Here is a 12,933-nt window from a genome sequence, read left to right on the forward strand (position 1 = left end):
GCTCATCATCAATAAACTCAATATTTGTCATATTTGAAATTATAGTTATTGCTGCAGTCTTTCTCTGCAGTCAAACAATGTATAATAGACTCCCTTATCTGTATCTTTGCCTTATATAATCTAGCCCCACATGGCTAAAAGTACATCAGATATTTGAGTGTGAAGTCTGTGTTATTGAGTTATATCCTGGACTGCTCTCTAAACACAAGACTCTCTTCGAGTTGTAAGAACTGTGGTGCTATGGATAGTCCACGTGTTTGTCGCAATTTTATAATGCTGAATATGTTTTTTTTTATGTTTTTAATATGCATTTTTTTATTGCTCTTTACAATAAGGTTCTATTAGTTAATGCATTTACTAAAATTAACAAGCAACTCATTTCCTACAGTATTTATCATTCTACAAACTGGCTAACTGTTCATTGTTGGTTTACGTTAGCTCAGGTCCATTAAATGATGTTAACAGAAGCTTTTCATTTCAATAATGTATTAGTAAATGTAAAAATCGATAAATAAGCTTAATACATGTTTAAAAAAAAATCACTGTAAAGCTTTGTACTGTAGTTAATTTTAACAAATGAAACCGTTTTCTAAAGTTACTGCATTTTTTATCATACACACAAATTTTCTCACAAACCTCCTATTGTCCCACATGACAATTAATAAGTATTTTTTTATAAATTATTTACTATTTTAAAATATTTGTAAAAATCTATTAATCTATCTACAAACTCGATTCCAAAAAAGTTGGGACACTGTACAAATTGTAAATAAAAACAGCAAGGTCTTCCCTGAGAGAGACGATGTCTGGATGGAAGCATATGTTGTTCTAGAACTTGGATATACCTTTCAGCATTGATGGTACCTTTCCAGATGTGTAAGCTGCCCATGCCACACGCACACATGCATACCATCAGAGATGCAGGCTTCTGAACTGAGCGCTGATAACAACTTGGGTTTTCCTTGTCTTCTTTAGTCCAGATGACATGGCACCCCAGTTTTCCAAAAAGAACTTCAAATTTTGATTTGTCTGACCACAGAACAGTTTTCCATTTTGCCACAGTCCATTTCAAGTGAGCTTTGACCCATAGAAAATGCCTGCGCTTCTGAATCATGTTTAGATATGGATTCTTTTTTGTCCTATACAGTTTAAACCGGCAACAGTGAATGGCACGGTGGATTGTGTTCACCAAGAATGTTTTCTGGAAGTATTCCTGAGCCCGTGTTGTGATTTCCATTACAGTAGCACTCCTGTATGTTATGCTGTGCCGTCTAAGGGCCTGAAGATCACAGGCATCCAGTAATGTTTTCCGGCCTTGACCCTTACACACAGAGATTGTTCTCGATTCTCTGAATCTTTAGATGATATTATGCACTGTATATGATGATAACTTCAAACTCTTTGCAATTTTTCTCTGAGAAACTCCTTTCTGATATTGTTCCACCATTTTTCGCCGCAGCATTGGGGGGATTAGTGATCCTCTGGCCATCTTGACTTCTGAGAGACGCTGCCACTCAAGGCTCTTTTTATACCAAATCATATTGCCAATTGACCTTATAAGTTGAAAATTGGTCCTCCAGCTGTTCCTTATATGTACATTTAACTTTTCCGGCCTCTTATTGCTACTTGTCCCAACTTTTTTGGAATGTGTAGCTCTCATGGAATCTACAATGACCCAACATTTGATATGTTATCTATATTCTATTGTGAATAAAATATACGTTTATTAGATTTGTAAATTATTCCATTCCTTTTTTACTCACAATTTGGACAGTGTCCCAGCTTTTTTGGAATCAGGTTTGTATTTAATGATGTATGTATCTTCAAAGAAAATTTATTTTCTCAGGTTGTACTGACAGATTTTAAATCATTTAAAAATAAGGAAACATTTCTTGTGCAGTCTGTCAAAATACACTTATAGACTTAGGATATGATTTATCAGAACATCGCAATATCATATGCAAGCTTATTCATCTTAATTTTATTAAAGATACATTTATTCTTTAAACATATAACAAAAATACTAATTAAAAGTTCATTATGAAGAATTTTTGTAGACTGAATGTCATTGGCTTTTCATTTACGTGGATCTTTTGTTGTTCTAGAGAGTCAGTGTATTCTGACAGCTACCATGATTGATGTCATTTGAAATGATAAAAAAGGTTCTGAGAGACATAATTAAACAATAATTAGACCTGTTTTGTTTATTCAGATGCATTTAGGATGGATGAGATCTACATTGTTAATCTTTGCCGCTAGAGATCCACAAAAGCAGCCCAAGGTCACCTTGAGAGTTTTGTCAGAGTAGTGATGGCTATCAGAGCGAAGGGACTTCAGCATCTTGGCATGGACCCAATACTCAGTGTTGACAGCAGGCAATTACACAAATAAGAAAAAACTTGGTCTTTAAATAGAACCAACGTAATATGAGGGAAAAGAGCAATTTCAGACATGTCTGTCAGTTTGTGGTGACAGACCAAATATTAGGAGGCTGGTCGGCAGCTTTATTGAAGATGCTACTCGGCTCGTTCTCTCATCTTGCAGAGCTTTGCATTAGTGGTCCAGTTGAAGCATGAACAAGAGAGACACCCCTTGATGACAGACAGCCAAGAGCCTCATCCAATCAGTGCTCTGAGGGGGCGGGCCATTCCTTTCCAGCAGCCCGCTGAGCACACTCCGCTTATGAAAATAATCAATGGGAGCTCAGTCTCTCTGCCGCTTTAACTTGTGCTGGATTTAAATTGCCTCCACTCCACTCCATGCCTATCCAAGGTTGAAAATAAGCTGTTTTGTGCTGTAATTACCCAGTGATCAAAGAAACAGCAAGCAGAACACAGGTGGCTGTGTTTCTGTGCAGAAGAGAAAAGGGAAAGGAAGAAACACCAGCTGCTGCATCCAAAGAACAGTTTGAAGAATGTGCAATCCTGCCTGCTTCATCTTCACGGTGTGGCTGATTGGTCTGCTTATCTATCCAGGTACTGTTATCGTCTGTTGTATGCATGCTGAAGCTGGGCATATCATATTTGCCTAAAACTAAACTGGGATATGAGGGAGGAAAAATGTGTTTTAGTAAGTAAGCAAGACTTCTTTATGCATGGTACATTTCAAATGTGATCAAAGTTGCAAGAAGTGTGCCATGCAGGATTCCTGCGAGGTGGGATGTTTCAAAGGTTGCATGCAGCGTGAGGGTGATTTTTCTTTGTTACCGGAGGGACATCCCAGAGGAATGTCAAAACTCACTCAGGTAGGTTAATGAAGAATGACAGCGGAGACAAATTAAATGGAGCAAGCACAAGACATCACGCAGTCACCGTTTACCCGCTTTCATGAGTCATGTCAGAGGATGAGGAGTGCTCTTTTGGCATTTTGATAAGCTTATATTTGCAGGTTTTTCAGTAAAGTCAGAATTTGAAATGCCACTCTTTGTATTTTGTATCTGTGTTTTTGATATAAAGGAAAGTACTTTTTTATACAGAGGATTTATTAATGAGTTAAGTGTTTTTGAAGGTGATAAAAAGCTAGACTGTTATCTACAGGTTACCTCAGGCAAAATATTGGGATTTTAGGCTACAGGGACATTTCAAGTGTACAACTGCAAAGAAGATTTTAAAAAGAAGAAGAAAAAAAGGCATGAATATGATTCGTGGTCACAATAATTGAAATGTGAACTTGAAATTCTCTGTGACACCGCATTCTCACAGAAATACACACAGATCAATATTCAATTTTAAAAGAAATAAGGTTTCTCTCATTGCAGTAACCTCTTTTAGAATTGCTGTAGTGACTGCAAAAGTAGAATCTTTTTAAACTAACCAAGGTAGAAAAAAAACTTTTTCCCATTTCAGAAAGGTGTCTTTGTATGTGCTGCAACTTAAGATTTTATAAATTACCTTTTCCTTTCAGGTTGCCTAAATAATGGACTCAGCTAGTGGTTTAAAGAAAGAAAATACCTATGTACTGGAGCCACCGGTTGATACTTTTAATCACAGGTGGTTGTTTGCTTTGACTTAATTAGCAAACTGCCAAAATGTGTTGGCCAACCATCAAACAGCGCCCCTGTTTGATCACAGTTAGGCCTTGAGCTGTGATTTAATTTCATAATCAACGGGAACCAAAGAAATTATATAAATAACTGTAAGAGAGAAAAAATAATTTCTTTGCAAATAAAAAAGTTTAAGTCTTAAGTCTTAATTTCAGTTCTGAACTAACTTAACTTTAAAAATGACCTGATTTTCAACATGTCTTAAATAAAGGGTCAAGCATGACCCTTTTAGTCTATAGTAAGCTGTTTATTTATTTATAACTTTATTACTGATATATATATATATATATATAAGTTTAGTACGGCTCTTAAAAAAATTTTTTTCTAGGTGTCCTGTGATGTCATATTTAGTCACTATAGTGAATGTTTTTTTATATTGATTTATTTATTTTTACTTATAAAGACAATTGTTCTCAATTGCTCAAAGTTCTTTTTCGAGGTATCCTGCCCCTTTCGTGCTAAAGCAATTGAGATGAATATGAATGTTAACAGATGCCTTTCACCAGTATTATCGTGGTGTCCTCCCACTAAATAACAGACATTTTTTGTGACATCATAAGGAGATTGTATAATTTTTTTTTTGACCAAATCTACACTTTCCTAACAAAATGCTTTGCATCTGAAAGATTAGATTTGTCTGCAATTTGTCTTACAATACCTGTAGTATTGTAAAACTTGGACTTAAGTTATATTTACCAGTCTGCATTCCTGAGTAATTCACAATAACATTGACTATCTGAAATCCAGTATTGGCCTGAAGAGTTATTTTTAAAAAAAAAAAAGAGTAAAATTTTGGCACTTAAAGCAAGACATTTTCAAAGTCTAAATATGCTTTTTAGCAGTAAACTTTGATGGCCCCCATTAAAGTGTCATTTTGTGAGTGGTGCAAATGTTGCAACTTTCAGGCCAGTGAGATTGTTCCACCCACAGAAACAATAGATTTATTGTCAGCTGTAAATTATATAAGTAATTCATTATGATTGACAGCTCAGTGCTTCTGGAAACTCGTGTTTGCACCCTCAGCCTTTGGAGGCATAATGAGCCTTGAAATAACATCTTTCAGGCACTCAGAAACATCTAACAGAATCACTCTGATGGAGGCTGATGGTAATATATTTATGGAGTAAACAAAATGCAGATTACTGCTTCTCAACAATATCAAAGTCTGAGAGGGAGCAGATGACAAGACCTCGATCAGAACTTCAAATAAATTGTGATGCAACTGACATGTTAGTTTTTGCACATGGTTCTGTAGGTGGCCCAATCTTCATCCAGAGTCATGTGGTCGAAACTTTCAAAAAAATCTGTGGCACTGATTGATTAAATGACATTTTCGATGACACTCCACACTTTGCTAAATATTTTGCAGCTGATGGCTTCTCTTTCCAGTTTTGATTCTGTAATAATGGATCTATTACTGGTGGCTAAAGGACACATGCCTTATGACTGTTCCAGTTTTTATTTAGTTTCACAACTTTGTTTTTGTTGTTGTTGTTCATCAGCAACAGCGAAGCCAATGAATGTAAGAAAGTGTGCGAGAGTTATGCACATAAAGCCGTGATTACTTGAGATAAAGACTATTAATAATGAATATTTATACTTGCAGAACTGGGGGCTGAAGATAATGGAGACCCCATAAATCTCTAAAATCATTATATATTTAAATATTAATTATATATTTGTTGTCAAAGTCAAATCGACTCCTTCATAACCCTGATCTAACATTAATGGATTTGGAAAAACAAAATGAAAGCGACAATAGATAACATGTTTTTTTGTCTCAGTTCTATGGTTTACTGCTTCAGGTTTACTTTTGTTTTCGTTGTTATTTTTATAATAAATTACTATTTTATGTTCATCCTTTATATATTTTAGGCACAATCTATGGGGCAGACCAGATTTACATTACATTTTCAGCTTGTATTCTGTGTCTGTTACAAATAAAAACTCCAATGCTGAATCGATTGAATACTAAATGCTATAAGAAGATTATAAGCAGACTATATTTTAAAGTTTTTATTATATGTGAAGTATGTAAATTCAGACTCAGCAATTCATGAAAAATTGCTAACTGTAACTTGATTTAAAGGGTCTTGTCAATATATATTGATCATCATCAGTGAACTGTTGCCACAGATAAAATATTATGAATAATGTTAATAATATAACATTAGAAGACAAATTTAAACATAGTATGTTTTAGGTGCATACGAATTTCATTTAATTAAGTTTTAATATTTTATTTTAGATATTTCATTTTTTTTTCTTTGATTACTGTGAAGTGTGAGCTAACCGTTTCCAACAGTGAGCCTGCTTTTCCATTTTTGTTATTTTTTGCTGAAGCATTTTTTTTTTCATGTGCGTTTCAATTTGAAATCGTCTTTTTTGTAATTAATGTTCTTTTGAATGAATCCCAAACGCACGCTCTGAACATCATACAAGGACATCATCTGGAGTATTTGGTATGCTCTGAGAGTGTTGTCTGATGCCCCTGTTCTACTGGGCTGTCATTTAAAATAATGTTTGTGTGACCTTGCCAGAGGTGGTGAGTGCCCCATGACAGATTCATCCCTCCTTTTCTCTGACTCAACTCAGCATGTGCGTGTATGTTTTATGTGAACATAAGTGGCAATTTGGAAAGCTCAGCAAAAAAAAAGAAAAAAAAAAGAAAAAAGCAAATAAGAGCCTCATACCTACTATAGACAGATAAACGTTTGTCCTTGCACAGTCCAGGCCAGGAGGGGAGGGGGATACAGGCAAGGCAGACTGGCTTGCCGCAGAGCCTGGTGTCCATTTGCCATCATGAGAGCCCTGTGCACTTCAAGAGTGGCATGGTTTGTTGAGCTCTGGTCATTTGGTGCCCAATCTACTTGGTTGGCCACAGCTTGGGCTGTTTCTGCTCCTGTGGAGGTTAAAGCAATTCTAAAGGATTGTTTGCAGATAATGCACCCAGTGTGTGGCACCCTGTTGTCTTCTCTCTGGCTCTCCAGATTTTCACAAATTTAGCTCCATGCAGATAAACCCATTCAGTAGAAGGAAGCAGGCTTCATGGAAGTAGACACTGCTTGCCACGGTCTGATGTTATTATTGGAAATTATTTTAAATACATTTTGTCATATTTTGTTGATGCTCTTGAATCATGGCTAAACAGCAACAGCAAATTGTTCTGAAAATGAAATAAATGTGATTTCTCATCTGCAAAAAAATAAATAAAAATAAATTATATATTTATTTTTTTCTTTTGTGAAAATATTCTATTATTTTTTTGCCCTTAAAATGTCTTTACATTGTTAAAGATCATATAACTTGAGAAGCATAAATTTCATGTTTGAATAATTGCATAAATGTTTTTCAGAGAATATATAGTATGTCAATACTGCTTTATACAATTCAGTAGAGTATGGCTTTTCAAACACTCCATAAAAAAAAAAAAAAAAGCCAAGCAACTGCTTCATTTTTCCTATTACCAAAAGTCAGCCAAAAGGGTTCGATACATGTCAGGAAAGCAATGGTAGTAGAGAACGCTTAGTAAGACATATAATAATTAACAATAGGTGTGTAGAGAGCATGGTTCAAGTACAATATAAACAGGAAGTAACATGACAAACACAAAGTGTGCCTAAAACTTCACATTTAAAATGCTTCACATTAAAACAACTTCACATTAAAGCAACTTTACGAAGCAATATTTTTAACATTGAAGTGCTAGTTACAAAATATTCTGAAAGTTATCTGACTTCTAGTAAGGTGAATTTCTGTTTCTATAAAGAAGCTTCACAGAAGGCAATAGTGGTGTAGTGTTGATTCAGTCCAGTTCAATAACAATGAAAGAGTTGCAAGTTTTGTGTCACTATGTTGAATTACATTTGTTTTTCTCACATATTATTATTATTATTATTATTATTATTGAATATTATTATTATTGAAGACTCTGAGCATAACTTGTTTTTTCTATAACAAACTATAAACTATTTGCTAAAAAAGTGAATAAAGTTCACTTTATATATAAAGTATATATATAATTTGTTTTTTTTTTTCAATATAGGTCAGAATTCAAGGATGACAATAACAGGTCCAGCAAGAGAGGTTACTGTAGATCACTGACACTTGAATAAAGAAACCAGCGGTTGCCTTCACTAGGTTCTATAAAAATCTTGTTAAACCCAAACTATAAAGACATTCTGATTAAAATCGTTGCGTAGACTCAAACAGCATGAAAAGTCACCTTGTTGTTTGCTGATGTGATTATTTCTTCTGGCATACTTCAATAAAATACATTATCACGTTTTTGCCATCATCAATTTATTTAATATTAAAAGTTGTCGAATTTGATTTTGAATTAATTTGTGTAGGTCTGATTAATGTTTACAAGCTGTCCACGCAGAGAACCCTCAGGCACTCATCAGTTCCACAGTTCCAACTTTATCATTACAAAAAGACAGAGCTGATTATACTTTGATATATGAGGTTTGTTACTGCATTTACATCAGTCACATTACACTATTTTTTTTGTTTGTATGTACTTTTATTCAATACATTATAGGCCAGATTTAGCTTGCACCAACAAAAAACTATTTTATTTTAATGTCTGTTAGGATTTACTAAAGTCTTCAAAGTCAGTCAACATTTCACAACATTAATAATAAAAAAAATATATAGTTTTTTTTATGTGAACTAAAAAAAATAATAAAGGTATTTATTATTAATTATAATATTAACATTATTTTTTTTTTTTATTATTGAAAATGGTTCAAACATGGCACTTGGATTTTGAATTGAATTTTTTGTTATTGACACTCATTGGTCTCTGTAGATTTGATACAGATTATCTTTTAATTATTCGATGTTAAGACGTTTCTCTTTTTTTAAGCAACCAACACATTTTGTGCAATTTTTTGCCTATGTTTGGTCTATTTAAAATCTGAAATAACTGAGTGGTATGTCCACCATTTGGGCAGTCTCTAGAGATGATGCCTGACAAGCATCAACCAGAACTTTTACTGTCATAAAGTGCATGGAAGAAACATGATTCTAGTCTTGCTGGTAAATGCACTGTTAAATGAATAAAATAAAAAGAGAGGTCAGTTTTAGTGTAATCAGTGAGTGCAGATGATGCTTTATTCCAACAGCTGTCAGTTTGCATTTAGTGTTTCATGGCTCTTGGGTATTCTGTCAGAGAGACTACACAAAGGCTGTTGTGATTGGAGGAAAGCTATTTTTCCAGGGCAATCTGCACAACATTTGATGTCATTGCTCTAAAAAGGAACATCTTCCAGTGGGCAATGTCATTGGCTCCTTTTTGTTTGGGTTTATTTAAGCCCTAAACAGTCAATATACTGTATGTTATGTCATTAGGACATAATATCCTAATGATTTTTGGCATAAAAGAAAAATTATAATATAATAATAATTTTGACCCATACAATGTTTTTTTTTTTTTTTTTTTTTTTTTTTTTTTTTGGGCTATTGCTAAAAATATACCCCTGCAACTTGAGACTGGTTTTGTGGTCCAGGGTAACAAATAAATGAGGAACAAATGGAGCCATGTCATCTGTTGCACTGTCAGGAGATTGTAATGAATATAATGCTGTTTCCTTTGTCTAGTTTAGAGTTTATGAAATGCAGCATGTAAAATGCTACTCTTAATTCCCTCCACTTAATTAAGATTCAACGCGCTCATTGCTTGATTTCACAGTCTAATCACAAGTCATGTAGGTCAGTTTGTTGCCCACAAATGTTAAGCATTTTTTCTTTCAAAACACAGTGTATTAGCAATTATGAAGTCATCCTCCTGTTTCAAAGCATGTTTCAGGTTCTTGAAAATCATTCAAGGATTCTTTACCTTCCTTGTCATTCTCCCACCAACCTCTCAATCTGGATACACATCTTATTTGGTAACTGCCCACTAAGGGGAGGATTTCTTGTCCCAGATTCAGTGTATCCAGATGTTCACCTAACTCTCAAACTGGTTGTACTTATATACTGTAAATAATAATGGAGAGTTCATTATGATTGAAGTTTTCATCTTTACTTCTTGAAAAATGCTGCTTGCTGTTGAGAACAACATCAATACGAATAGAAACACACTTCTATTGATCAGACATGGGGACTTGTGACTTGGTGACTTGGACTCGAGTCAACTCGAGTCGCTATTTTTAGGACTTGAGACTTGACTCGGACTTGGAAGTTAAAGACTCGGGACTTGACTTGACTTGAGACACGATGACTTGAATGACTTGAGTGTTAATCACATCATGTTTTCAGTTTGAATATAAAATATATAAATTATTTTTTTAAATAAAGTTGATTACTCAGCTGGAGCGCAGGCTGAGAATAGCGTCGTGACTGGATCAGGACACTATCATCAGTCATGCCCTCTCTACCTTACACACACCACGCCCACTTAAATCAGATATCACATCACATCAACATGTCAGCCTGAGAGGTACCGAGGGTCATCGCTTTTGTCTTCAATAGTTCGCTCCTAAAAACGCGTGGAAAACGCTAGTCGCGCCGCTTTCTCCTTCTTTCCAAAGCGCTCGGGCAGAAGTGCTCCTGGGGCGTCTGTCGTTGCTAAGCATCCATGACACGCTCTCTCTCAATGAAAACGCGGAAATTTCAGCAAAGGATAAATAGATTTGCAGCACTAAAAATCGCTCGCAGTAGCTCTGCTACTAAATTCGTTTCAAAATGGCAATCCATATACAGCTATGAACAGCTGTTCCTTCATTTTAGCTGAGCTTTCAACGTTGATACGGGAAAGGATGAAGCTGATTGGTTGGTTATTGTCACATGACCTGCGGTGCGCTTGCGGCATTCTGAAAAGTTTAGATGTTTTTAACTGGATGCGGTGCGACGCGCGCGCGTTGCTTCCATTATGAGCTCGCATACCGCGCGCCTACATTGGAAATAACGAACTTGCGCGCGCAAAAGACGTGATGTGAACGGCCCCGAATATTTTGTTACCTTGTCTTTCTCATAGAGCAAAACAATTAATCAGAAAAACGAATGTAGCTGCCGCGATTACCCAATCATGAGAAGTGCACATATATATATATATATATATATATATATATATACACAGTACAGAATATAAATATGACGTATTTTAAGTTGTTTCATACTTTTTTGTTATGTACAGTACAGACCAAAAGTTTGGACACACCTTCTCATTCAAAGAGTTTTCTTTATTTTCATTACTATGTAAATTGTAGAGTCACACTGAAGGCATCAAGGGCTATTTGAGCAAGAAGGAGAGTGATGGGGTGCTGCGCCAGATGACCTGGCCTCCACAGTCACTGGACCTGAACCCAATCCAGATGGTTTAGGGGTGAGCTGGACCGCAGACAGAAGGCAAAAGGGCCAACAAGTGCTAAGCATCTCTCGGGGAACTCCTTCAAGACTGTTGGAAGACCATTTCAGGTGACTACCTCTTGAAGCTCATCAAGAGAATGCCAAGAGTGTGCAAAGCAGTAATCAAAGCTAAAGGTGGCTACTTTGAAGAACCTACAATATGACATATTTTCTGTTGTTTCACACTTTTTTGTTATGTATATAATTCCATATATAATTCCACATGTGTTAATTCATAATTTTGATGCCTTCAGTGTGAATCTACAATTTTCATAGTCATGAAAATAAGAAAACTCTTTGAATGAGAAGGTGTTTCCAAACTTTTGGTCTGTACTGTACATAACAAAAAAGTATGAAACAACTGAAAATACGTCATATTTATATTCTATACTCTGAGAGAGAGAGAGAGAGAGTGTGTGTGTGAGTGAGAGAGAGAGAGAGAGAGAGAGAGAGAGAGGAGAAATGTAACAGTTTAATGTTGTATGTAAACTGTGTTTGAGAGAGAGAGAGAGAGAAAGAGAGTGTGTGTGTGTGTGTGTGAGAGAGAGAGAGAGAGAGAGAGAGAGAGAGAGAGTGAGAGAGGAGAAATGTAACAGTTTAATGTTGTATGTAAACTGTGTTTGAGAGAGAGAGAGAGAGAGAGGTGTTCAGAGAGGAGTCTGTTGGATGTTTAGCTGTTATTTGTTTTATGGACTCAATGTTGAAAATGTAAAACATTTCAAACACTGTTGGCAGAAGTGAAAAATAAATAATTTTAGGAAGTTACAATTTTGTTTGATTCCATGATGTATTTTACTGAACATGAGTATTTACAATGCAAATCCAAATTATTTTAATTTACTGACAGTTACGTATATCTTGTCTTTTAACTTTATTAAGATCAGATTCTGCAGGTAAAATAACAATATTAAGCTGACTTGACTTGGACTTGACTTGACATAGCTTGTGACTTGACTTGACTTGCCCAAGAAAAAAATACTTGGGACTTACTTGAGACTTGAAGGTTAAGACTTGAGACTTACTTGAGACTTGCACATGTGTGACTTGGTCCCATCTCTGCTATTGATCGACAAACAGTCTTTTGTCTGCAGGGAGGGTTGAAGGAGAACGAGCTATTAGGGTCACATGATCAGTGTTAACTGTAGAATCATTGTGAAGATGGAGCCCAGTGCTCAGAAGGTCATTGATTTGATCTTCAGCGCTAGAGTGTTGACAGTGTTTAAGTCAGCTAAAAAAAAAAAGTCTGACCCCTGTCTGCCCTATGGCTGTTGCAGAATAGCTGATTGTAGCCACCAAATGCTCTGTTTGTAAGTGAATGCCCATTCAAATGAAAAAATGCATCCATGCAAACATCAGTGTCTTTCACCTTTAACCAACCTTGAAAGTATTTTCTCTTTTATATGGCCGGTGTTAGTATGTGGAAGAGAAGCGTTCAAGTAATCTGTTTTGGAATTAGAATTTTAGACACACAAAGTGTTCAACTAAAGGTCTTCAAATCTCCTTTATTATTTCCATATCTCAATACGTTTCTTGAATGT

General features: G+C 35.4%; 1 protein-coding gene across 1 annotated transcript in view; it reads left to right on the forward strand.

The window, feature by feature from the left end:
* Positions 1 to 2,707: 2,707 nt before the first annotated feature.
* Positions 2,708 to 12,933, forward strand: part of LOC128021109 (opioid-binding protein/cell adhesion molecule-like) — a 131,743-nt gene continuing 121,517 nt past the window's right edge. The window contains exon 1 of the mRNA XM_052608047.1: positions 2,708 to 2,975. Within this exon, the coding sequence (XP_052464007.1) occupies positions 2,915 to 2,975 (61 nt within the window). The 5' untranslated portion in view covers positions 2,708 to 2,914. The remainder of the gene's footprint in view (positions 2,976 to 12,933) is intronic.

This window comes from Carassius gibelio, chromosome A10, assembly GCF_023724105.1.
Source record: "Carassius gibelio isolate Cgi1373 ecotype wild population from Czech Republic chromosome A10, carGib1.2-hapl.c, whole genome shotgun sequence".
Classification (NCBI taxonomy): Eukaryota; Metazoa; Chordata; class Actinopteri; order Cypriniformes; family Cyprinidae; genus Carassius; species Carassius gibelio.